The sequence below is a fragment of the Mercenaria mercenaria genome, chromosome 4 (assembly GCF_021730395.1).
Source record: "Mercenaria mercenaria strain notata chromosome 4, MADL_Memer_1, whole genome shotgun sequence".
In the NCBI taxonomy this organism is placed as follows: domain Eukaryota; kingdom Metazoa; phylum Mollusca; class Bivalvia; order Venerida; family Veneridae; genus Mercenaria; species Mercenaria mercenaria.
The window spans coordinates 38417754-38429843 of NC_069364.1; the positions used below are offsets into that span (position 1 = coordinate 38417754).

The 12090-nt window shown below is 36.9% G+C and overlaps 1 protein-coding gene across 7 annotated transcripts in view; it reads right to left on the reverse strand.

The window, feature by feature from the left end:
• Positions 1 to 12090, reverse strand: part of LOC123551482 (protein still life, isoform SIF type 1-like) — a 157603-nt gene that overhangs the window by 105889 nt on the left and 39624 nt on the right. For all 7 annotated transcript variants that reach the window (XM_053540950.1, XM_053540949.1, XM_053540944.1 and 4 more), the window contains 2 exons: positions 11965 to 12030; positions 6578 to 7682 (listed from right to left, as the gene is read on the reverse strand). In XM_053540950.1, coding sequence (XP_053396925.1) covers positions 6578 to 7682; positions 11965 to 12030 — 1171 coding nt within the window. The remainder of the gene's footprint in view (positions 1 to 6577; positions 7683 to 11964; positions 12031 to 12090) is intronic.

Sequence of the window (12090 nt, forward strand, 5' to 3'; positions counted from 1 at the left end):
CAGCACTGTTTTAGAAGATAACTACAGCACCTTTTCAGAAAGTAAGTACAGCACTGTTTAAGGATGCAAGTACAGCACTATTTAAGGATGCAAGTACAGCACTGTTTTAGAAGATAACTACAGCAACTTTCAGAAAGTAAGTACAGCACTGTTTAATGATGCAAGTACAGCACTGTTTCAGGATGCAAGTACAGCACCATTTAAGGATGCAAATATAGCACTGTTTTAAAAGATAACTACAGCACCTTTTCAGAAAGTAAGTACAGCACTGTTTCAGGATGCAAGTACAGCACCATTTAAGGATGCAAGTCCAGCACTGTTTTAGAAGATAACTATAGCACCTTTTCAGAAAGTAAGTACAGCACTGTTTAAAGATGCAAATACAGCACCATTTAAGGATGCAAATATAGCACTGTTTTAGAAGATAACTACAGCACCTTTTCAGAAAGTAAGTACAGCACTGTTTAAGGATGCAAATACAGCACTGTTTATGGATGCAAGTAGAGCACTGTTTTAGAAGATAACTACAGCACCTTTTCAGAAAGTAAGTACAGCACTGTTTAAGGATGCAAGTACAGCACTGTTTATGGATGCAAGTAGAGCACTGTTTTAGAAGATAACTACAGCACCTTTTCAGAAAGTAAGTACAGCACTGTTTAAGGATGCAAATACAGCACTGTTTCAGGATGCAAGTACAGCACCATTTAAGGATGCAAATATAGCACTGTTTTAGAAGATAACTACAGCACCTTTTCAGAAAGTAAGTACAGCACTGTTTAAGGATGCAAGTACAGCACTGTTTCAGAAGGTAAGTACAGCACTGTTTCAGGAAATAAGTACAGCACTGTTTAAGGATGCAAATACAGCACTGTTTATGGATGCAAGCACAGCACTGTTTTAAGATGCAAATACAGCACTGTTTAAGGATGCATGTACAGCACTGTTTTAGGATCTACTTGGTATCACACTTACTCATCTCTTCATGGTGATCTTTTGTATGAAGTTTCATAGGTATCCATTTTGCTGATCTGTAAGTACAGGACTAACTAGCCTAAAAAATAGTGTCACAATCTTTTTTCTGTCCTTTGCATCATTTTTTCTTAACTTTACTGCATTTTAGTATGTATTTCTAGCATTCTATCAAAATGGTATGACAGATAAAAATAGCAGCATAAGAAATTTAGATCCCAAAAAGATGGACAATGACTTAGATAGCTCGCCTGAGTTTCATAGTTTGGTTGAGGGTCACACAAGGAAACTATCTTTGAAAGTATTTTGAAATTAGGGCCAGTGTTTTCTGACAGGACTATTTTTAATCTTTTCACTAAATGGATATGGGTGGATAATGACACTGGCATTTGTGTATGCTTGTAGCAGTGGTGAGGTAATGCACAAGAAACTAAGACACAAAATGAAGAAATTAGTAAAAAAATACTTTTTTTTATTTTTTATTTTTTTGTGGCTGGTGTGGGTGGTAATGAGGTGTAAAGATGGATGAGGGGAGTAGTAAGGGTTGCAACTTGAAGAAATTTGGAAGAGGGTCACCCAAGGAGTATCTTTGTGAAATTATTTTGAATTCAGGGTAGCTGTTCTAGAGAAGATTTCAATTTTTTTCTTTTGGTTGCAATTGCAACCAGAATTCTGCACGGATGATCTAGATTTGAAGGAATCTGAAAGGGAATCACCTAATGAGCATTTCTATGAAGTTTAGTTGAAACTGGTTTAGTGGTTTAGGAGGAGATGTGGACTATGAAGAGACAATGGATGTTCAATGACCCTAAAAGCTAACAACCCTTTTCCATATAATTTTTCTATAGTACAGGTACAATTCTTAATGGGATTGTAAGTCTTAAATCACATATTCTAGAAAATGTTGAAATAACTTTATCAAGTAAGTTGATTCTATATAAACAAAGGATAGCGTGATTAAGTGGTATTCAACCTATAAAATGTTGTTTTTTTTTGTTTTCTTTTTTTTTTGTTACCATACATAACAGCTTATAAGACGCACTCGCTTATAAGACGCATCCTGAAATTGGACGTGCAATCTGGGGTCTTTTCCACTAACCCTCGTATAAGACGCGGTCATTTTTTTATATCAACAATGTCAAAAATTTGTAGAAATGCATTTTTTTGCGAACATGATGTGCTTTGGACAAAAATAAAATGGTAAATCGCTGATTTTTTTTTTTGTAAAAAAAAATTGCAAACTTCAGTCATTAAGTTTTAAAATATATAATCAGCTTATATACAATTATTTTTCTGTGATAAACACATTGAAATGAATTAGAAACGGAGAACTTACGTCACAAAACAGCCGAAATTTTGACGATATTTGCCGATGTTGCACAATGAAATAAAGTAAGGTATTTTTAAAAATATACTTTTATGTATAATAAAATGCATAAGAATAACCAAGATACGACGAAAATACTGGTATGTCTAGAAAATTTTGGCGTTATTCACCAAACTTTGCAGACTTGTTTAATAAAACGTAAATCCATTTTTGTATGTAATAAAATACATTTTACCTCCTAGGAAACGGCGAAATTATGTGTACAAATCGGCCGAAATTTTGGCAATATTTGCCGATGTTATTCGACGAAATAAAATAGTCTTTTAAAATGTATTTTTATGTGTGATAAAATGCATTTAAATAACCAAGACTCGGCGAAAATACGTCTAGAAAAGCAGACTTGTTTTATAAAACGTAATACTAAACAGAATGTTTTAAAATTCTATTTTATACAGAACAAGGCAGTCTGAAAGACAGCTAAATTCCCCGCCACTGCTATGGATAGTGAAAGGGTAAAACCTTTGATTTTAGCTGTGACCTTGACCTTGAACTGACATGGCTGACTCATGAATTCTGCACAACGTCTTGATGAGGTGATCATTTGACCAAAGTTTCATGAAAATCCTTCAAGGGGTTTAGGAGATACAGAGCTGAAACCTTTGACCTTCAGTTGTGACCTTCACCTTGAGTTGACATGGCTGACTCATGAGTTGTTGATGAGGTGATCATTTGACCCAAGTTTGATGAAAATCCTTCAAGGGGTTAAGGAGATACAGAGTGGACACCAAATGGAAGGCTCAAACCTTCAACCCTTAGTAGTGACCTTGACCTTGAGCTGGCATGGCTGACTCATAATTTCTGCACATCGTTCTGATGAGGTAATCATTTGACCCAAATTTTATAAAATTCCTTCAAGGGGTTTAAGAGATATAGAGCGGGCACAAATGGAAGGCTCAAACCTTTGACCTTCAGTTGTGACCTTGACCTTGAGCAGACATGGCTGACTCATAAGGTCTGCACATCGCCTTGATGAGGTGATCGTTTGACCCAAGTTTGATGAAAATCCTTCAAGGGATTTAGGAGATATAGAGCAGACACAAAATGGAAGGTTCAAACCTTTGACCCTAAGTTGTGACCTTGACCTTGAGCCGGCATGACTGACTCATGGGTACTGCACATCATCTTGATGAGGTAATCATTTGACCCAAGTTTTATAAAATTCCTTCAAGGGGTTTAAGAGATATAGAGCGGAAACAAAATGGAAGGCTCAAACCTTTGACCTTGAGTTGTGACCTTGACCTTGAGCTGGCATGGCTGACTCATAATTTCTGCACATCGTTCTGATGAGGTAATCATTTGACCCAAGTTTTATAAAATTCCTTCAAGGGGTTTAGGAGATATAGAGCGGACACGAAATGGAAGGCTCAAACCTTTGACCTTCAGTTGTGACCTTGATCTTGAGCCGACATGGCTGACTCATAATTTCTGCACATCGTTCTGATGAGGTAATCATTTGACCCAAGTTTTATAAAATTCCTTCAAGGGGTTTAGGAGATATAGAGCGGACACGAAATGGAAGGCTCAAACCTTTGACCTTCAGTTGTGACCTTGACCTTGAGCCGACATGGCTGACTCATAAGGTCTGCACATCGCCTTGATGAGGTGATTGTTTGACCCAAGTTTTATAAAATTCCTTCAAGGGGTTTAAGAGATATAGAGCGGACACAAAATGGAAGGCTCAAACCTTTGACCTTGAGTTGTGACCTTGACCTTGAACCGACAAGGCTGACTCATGGGTTCTGCACATCGTCTTGATGAGGTGATCATTTGACCCAAGTTTCATGAAAATCCTTCGAGGGGTTTAGGAGATATGGACCGGACACGATTTTGTTACGGACGGAAGGACGGACGGAAAGACGGATGGAAGGACGGACAGACGGACGGAAGGACGGACGGACGCAGACCATTCCTATAATCCCTCCCCCATGGCGGGGGATTAATAAAATACTAGAAAACGGCGAAATTATGTCTACAAATCGGCCTAAATAATATCGCCGATTTTATTGCTGGGCTTCCAAATATGACACGTGTCAATCAATCATAGCTTGACATCTGCCAGTCAAATACAGGTATGCCCACTTCGATATATTATCCAATCATGTTCAAGTTTCGAGTAGCTAGGCATCTCTACATTTGGCAAGAAGATTAGTCACAAATAATTTCCGTTCGCCATTCTTTGAAGATACCGAAGTTTGACATCAATCAGTGTCAATCACAAAGCTGTTTATTTGCTGATCTGAAGCATCAAATATTTCCTAACGAGTGTGTTTTAACACCCTAAAACAGTTCTCTGTAATTGGCGCCAATTAACTTAATTGTTTTCGGTTTGCGGGCTGTGAAAATATTTCTATGTTCAGTTACTGTCCATTACAATTTACAAGTTAATTTAAAGCCTATACATTCTGGTGTTTTAAAAGGAAAAATAATACATTTGTAAAAAAAAATATACTTTTGAATTGTAAAATAAGTTAGTATTGATTTTTATAGCGGGCCGAAATACGGTACGTGCCGTTACAGATTTTACCACCGCTATGCTAATGGCTGCCGAAAAACGAAAGTAGCAGTTTGCAGTGACAGAAATAAAGATGTACTGAGCTGTAATTTGAAGATTTTTTAAGATTTTCTTTTAATTTTCTTGTAGAACTCGCTTATAAGACGCGTCCCACTCTTTGAACTGGAAATATGACTCTTAACAAGAGCACCGCCTTGCGGGTGCTGACGCTCATCTGATTTTTTTTTTGTGTAATAGAAATATTGTCCTACCCATGATTTTCTAAGTCTAAAAAGGGGCATCATTCTTGCAAAAAGCAGGATAGAGTTATGTTTCTTGATTTTCAGTGTCCACTTATGATGGTGAAAAACTGTTGCAAGTTTTAAAGCAATAGCTTTGATAGTTTATGAGGAAAGTTGACTTAAACATAATACTCAACCAAGAAAATGATTTTCTAAGTCCAAAAGGGGCAATAATTATTGCAAAAAGCAGGATGGAGTTATGTTGCTTGTTGTACAGGGTCAGCTTATGATGGTGAACAAGTGTTGCAAGTTTCAAAGCAATAGCTTTGATAGTTTAAGAGAAAAAGTTGACCTAAACATAAAACTTAACCAAGAAATCTGATATTTTCTAAGTCCAAAAGGGGCCATAAATCTTGCAAAAAGCAGGATGGAGTTATGTTTCTTGCTGTACAGGGTCAACTTATGATGGTGAACAAGTGTTGCAAGTTTTAAAGCAATAGCTTTGACAGTTTAGGAGAAAAGCTGACCTAAACATAAAACTTAACCAAGAAAACTAATTTTCTAAGTCCAAAAGGGCAATAATTCTTGCAAAAAGCAAGATGGAGTTATGTTTCTTGATGTACAGGGTCTGCTTATGATGGTGAACAAGTATTCCAAGTTTCAAAGCAATAGCTTTGATAGTTTAGGAGAAAAGTTGACCTAAACATAAAACTTAACCAAGAAATCTGATATTTTCTAAGTACAAAAGGGGCCATAAATCTTGCAAAAATCAAGATGGAGTTATGTTTCTTGCTATACAGAGTCAGCTTATGATGGTGAACAAGTATTCCAAGTTTCAAAGCAATAGCTTTGATAGTTTAGGAGAAAAGCTGACCTAAACATAAAACTTAACCAGGCAACGCCGACGCAGACGCCGACGCCGACAACCGCTCAAGTGATGACAATAACTCATCATTTTTTTTCAAAAAATCAGATGAGCTAAAAATGCGTCTTATAAGCGGTTATGTACGGTAGGTTTAACTCAGCTGACACAATTATTGGTCATATCTCGACTTTCCAGCTTTTCATAGTGGAGGAAGACCCCAGGTGCCCCTTCAATAAGCCAGCTGGATGGCTTCCTCACATGAAAAATTCTAAGCCCAAAGTGAAGCTTGAACACACAGTGATTTGGCCCCCCTATAAAATGTAAAGTGGTTTAGCTCCCAAAACATTTGCAACTGACCGACCAACCTCATGAAAGATCAACGGCCAACCATATAATAACTCCTATAAACACCCCTATATTTTGTTTTCAGGGGTATAAACGTATACCTGGCACATTGTAAAACCAGTCCCAGGATGATGTCTAGTAACAATACATAAACTATTTCATTAGTTTTCTATTGTCAAAATCAAAAAAAGAAATCCACAATAGTCTGAGTTTGGATGTTAATGAAATTGCACATTATGCAACTTTGTGAGAGTGTTATCTAGTTTTTATACTCTTACCTGTAGCTTGCATATGAGCACTTTCTCCAGAAGACAGGGAAACAGCCACATCACTGATACCTCCTATCCCACTGTCCGGGTTTGAATCTCTACCAAAACTATCACGTGCACACTGTCTTTTAGCAATCTCACAGTCCAGTAGCTGCGGACTGCCTAGCTGACTAGGTCTGTTATCACATTTTGTTGTACTGCATTCTGCACCAGTTGTCTCCCCTTTATTGTCACTGCAATTCTGGTTTTGTTTCTTTAAGCCCGTACACGTTGGGTCTTCATGGAAACCTTGATCATGTTCGTGTACACTTCCAGTCATTGAGTCAGTTTCTGGAGACATAGGCAGATTTTCTAACATTCTTTTGATAGAGTCACTGTCAAATTCTAAATTATAAGTAGGCGTCTGTGGAGTTTGCGGGGTCAAGGGTTCAGGCGGCGAAGGCCATTCTGGTGACTCAGAATTATGTGAATCAGATGTCAATTTTTGTGGTTGAGGAGCCAAAATACGAATACAATCCTTATGCACAACAACACTTTGATTTTCATTATCCACAGGAGTCTGCGGATCTTGTTCTATTTCTTCATGTTTTGTTGCTATAGTAACACTTTTTCTGCCATAATTTTGGTCTAAATCACAGGAACTATCAAACTTTCCTACAAAAGCTGTTTCAACACGTATATTTTCACAAGTTCTTGAGGGTGATTTTCCAAATGAGGAAAGGGGACCCTGCTTTGTCCCAGATTGTGCTTGACTTTCACCATAAGTCAGGGGACCAGCAGATGCGGATCTGGGGCCTTGATAAACATGGCCGCCCTGTTCTAAATTATCTACTGATTGTCTACAATGGTTTATAGTCTCATACACAGGTCCAGAGGAACCGGAAGATGGTTTTAGTATTCCACGTGGTTGAAATTTTTGATTATCTGCCCCTGACTCATTCTGTGTTCTTGGTATGGTAGCAGCTTTATTATCCCTTGAAAAGGCTTCCCTTTCCGTGGATGGTGTAATACACTCACATGGTTCAACCTGATTCAGATCATATGGACTGGAGATCACTCGTCGAGGGTCGTGTATTGGAGAGTTTGGTGAAGAAACACTTGGCTGGCCTTTACTCTATAAAGACAAGATTGAAACAGATGAATGCTATCAAAATATTGACTAAAACATTCAAATCTCACCTAATATATTGAATTTCATATAAATGATAAAACACACATATTTACAATTTGTGTAATACTTAAGGGGAATAAAAACAAGAGGCTCAGAGTGGCTGTAGTGCTCACCTGTTCTTTTTGGGATTCATTAAAATTGATATGCATGTTACTACCACTTGTATACACTTTCTCACTTCTCTAAAACTGATCTTTTTCTCTCAACCTGAGAACAAGAATTTACAGAAAACACAGGACAAAATACTGTACAGAAGACCAAGTGAGCGAAACAGTTGGGCCCCTTGTTAATAAATACATTCAGTCCAGAAGATCCTTGATTTTACAATACAATTAAAATGGTGAACAAGCTGTTAAGAATGTTGATAGTGAGTATTTTTGAGGAAGACAAATGAGAGTAATATTTCTTACACTAGCAAAACTGATGAGGGTCACTGACCCTAAAGTGCTCATCTGTGTAAAAGTCTTCAAGTGTGTTTGTATAACATAATGGTACAATTACAGAGTTAGTGTTATATAAATATCAAGCCTGTAACTATTACAGATTCAGAGAAGAAGATATTCAAAGTTTCTTTTATATTTGTCTATATTATATACATATCACGCATATGGGCATGGCCGTTTTTGAACCTAGGGCAAAAATTTGAACAATTACCATTACATAGACAGTCAAACCCTAATATTACAGGCCAAATATCCAAGAAGCATTTGTGCAAAATTGTTTTTAAACTGGGCCTGCTGTTTCTGACCAGAACATTTTTAAAGATTCTGTTAAAAAGTGAAAACTCCCCCTGATGTTTTATGACAAACCAAAATAATTTGAACAATCTTGGTAGAAGGTCACACAAGGATCGAATCATTTGAGTGAAATTATTTTAAAATTGGGCCAGCGGTTTAATACAAGATTTTTTAAAGTTTCCACTATATACATATTGGGACAAGTGACCACACCCTCTGGGAGCCATGTTTTTTAACAAATCAATATTATTACATTTGTACTTGACAAATTTTGCTAGCAGGTCACTCAAGAACAACTTGTGTGAAATTATTTTTAAATCGGGCCAGCAGTTTCATACAGGAAAAAAATTTAAGTTTCCACTATATACATATACAGAAAAGTAACCACACCCTCTGGCAGCCATGTTTTTTTACAAAACAAAATAATTTGTACATGTCATTTGAATATTTTTCTATTTTTAGCTCTGACGGCCCCTATGTGCAACCAAGGAGATGTCATTTGAAGATTTTTATATTTTTTACTCTGGCAGCCCCTATGTACAACCAAGTAGAACCATTTAAACAATTCTGGTAGAAGACCACCCAAGGAACATCCAAGCCAAGTTTCATCAAAATCCATTAAATGGTTTTGGAGGTGATGTCGTTTAAAGAAACTGTTGACCAGAAGGGGGTAAATGACTACTAAAATAAGCATGTGTAATTGATATTTGGGAGTTTGTTCAATTTTAAAAAGTGACCAATAAACGTATGTTATTAATTAATGTAATTACAGACACTGAAAAGAAAATATACATCTATATATTTTTTAAATCCATTAAAGTAACAAAATTCCTGGTTATATCAGGAGGGAATATCAGCCAATCAGAAGCCAAAATTTCAATGAGGAAGCATCTAGTGATCTAGATGACTGGAGTAGGGATCATCAAGGTTATTTATTTTAAACATTTTACAAGCAGGTTTTACAGTGCCCCCATTTGAAAATGTTTTTGAGAGGACCTTATAATGATGCTACAGATCAAGTTTGATGAAGATCCATTAAGCGGTTCATGAGAAGAAGGTGTTTAAAGGTTTTTCTATTTTTAGCTCTAGCAGCCTCTAAAAGGGGTCAAGTGCCCCCATTTGAACAAATTTGGGTGAGGACCATATAACAATGCTACAGACCAAGTTTGATGAAGATCCATCTCGCGGTTCATGAGAAGTCGTTTTGAGGTAATTCTATTTTCAGCTCTAGCGGCAACTAAAACGGGCCAAGTGCCCCCATTTAAACAAATTTGATAGAGGACTATATAATGATGCTAAAGACTAAGTTTGATGAAGATCAATCCAGCGGTTCATATTAAGAAGTCATCTTAATGTATTTCTATTTTTAGCTCTAGTAGCCCAAAATGCCCCTATTTGAACAAATTTTGGAGAGGACTTTATAATAATGCTACAGACCAAGTCTGATGATGATCCATCAAGCGGTTCATGAGCAGAAGTCATTTAAAAGTTTTTCTATTTTTAGCTCTAGCAGGGGCCAAGTGCCCCCATTTGAAAACAAGAGGGTCACAGACCCTAAAGCGCTCACCTGTGTAAAAGGCTTCAAGTGTGTTTGTATAAGTACAGAGTTAGGTTTCTTCTATGTTAGCCTATATTATATACATGTCACACACACTTTTGAACCTAGGGCCATAATTTCACCAATTATGGTAGACATTACAAATCCAATATCACACGCCAAATATCAAGGCTCTAGCTACTATTGATTCAGAGAAGAAAAGTGACCACACTCCCTGGCAGCCATGTTTTTTCACGAATCGGAAAAATTTGATTAATCTTGGTAGAGGGTCACACAAGAACCATTTGTACAAAATTATAATAAAATCGGGCAAGCAGTTTCACACAAAAAAAGATTTTTAAAGTTTCAACTATATACATATAGGGAAAAGTTACCATGGCCTCTGGTGGCCATGTTTTTTGACAAATCAAAATAACTTGAACAATCTTGGTAGAGGGTCACACAAAGACCATTTGTGTAAAATTATTCTAAATCAGACAAGCAGTTTCACACAAGAAGATTTTTAAAGTTTCCACTAGATACATATAGGGAAAAGTGACCACGCCCTCTGGTGACCATGTTTTTTGCTGAAACGGTATAATTTGAACAATCTTGGTAGAGGGTCACACAAGGACCATTTGTGTAAAATTATTCTAAAATCGGAGAAGCAGTTTCATACAAGAAGATTTTTAAAGTTTCCTCTTATATATATAGGGAAAAGTAACCACGCCCTCTGATGGCCATGTTTTTTGACGAATCGGTATAATTTGAACAAAATTGGTAGAGGGTAGCATAAGGACCATTTGTGTGAAATTATTTCAAAATCAGGCCCCGTGTTCACAAAACATTTTCAGTCTCAGCTGAGTTTAATAATGAAACTTTATTTGCCATTTATACCTAAATAGCATGTTTAAAACTAAATTTTAAGTTAATAACTCTTTTCAAGTGGCTATTCAGTATCGATGGTCAGTCTCAGTTGGAATTTAACCTTGAAGTTTTAATAAAATTTATATCAAAATTTCCAACTCAAACTCAACTGAGTCCGAAAAATGTTTTGTGAACACGGGGCCAGACCATCAGTTTAGCAGGAGATGTTGTTTGAAGTTTTCTCTATTTTTAGCTCTGGCAGCCCCTATGTGCAACCAAGGGGAACCGTTTTGAACAACTTTGGTAGAGGACCACCCAAGGAACATCATGGCCAAGCTCCATCAAAATCCATTTAGTTGTTTTGGAAGAGATGTCGTTTAAACACAAATGTTGACGACTTGATGCACTAACCGACGACGGACACAGTGTGATCACAATACCTCACCATTAGCACTTCGTGCTCAGGTGAGCTAAAAATTGGAAGAGGACCTTATAATGATGCTACAGACCAAGTTTGATGAAGATCCATCAAGCAGTTCATGAGAAGAAGTCGTTTAAAGGTTTTTCTTTTCTACAGACCAAATCTGGTGTTATTCTGACCAGTAGTTTCAGAGAAGAAGAGGTTTAAGTAAAAACATGGATAACGCACGACAGACCATCCACCCTATACTAATAGCTCACCCTGAACCTTTGGTTGAGCTAAAAAAGATGTCAGACACTCACAATTACATGGTTTTTTCAGTTAAGATCACAAGACCTAAAGAAAAACAAACATTATTCTTGATCTTCCCCTTAAGGGCTGTACGTGGCATGAACAAAGTGATTTCTATAGTGTTAATAATCTTTCTCTATGCAGCTAAAATCATTCAGTCTGAAAATGCCGATAATATTGTATACTACCCTTGGTACTGGACATTCCTATAAAGGTTGAATAAAATACAACCATCCATTTCAGAGGAATAGTCCAAACAAACTTTTAAAGAAGAAAAAGACAGAAACAGTATATTTTCCCAAAGTTAAGGCATAAGCTATTTATCATGCTGAACATATACAAGAGACAGTGCTGCAATTTGCTTTCCCTTACCTTTGGAGGGCTGAGTCTCAATGAGTTTGCGGAGGAAGCTTTTCTTGCATACTTCTGACTTGTGAACTGAAATTAGAATATCAGTGAATTAAACAAGCAGGTCTCGATGGCCTAGATTGTTGTTTG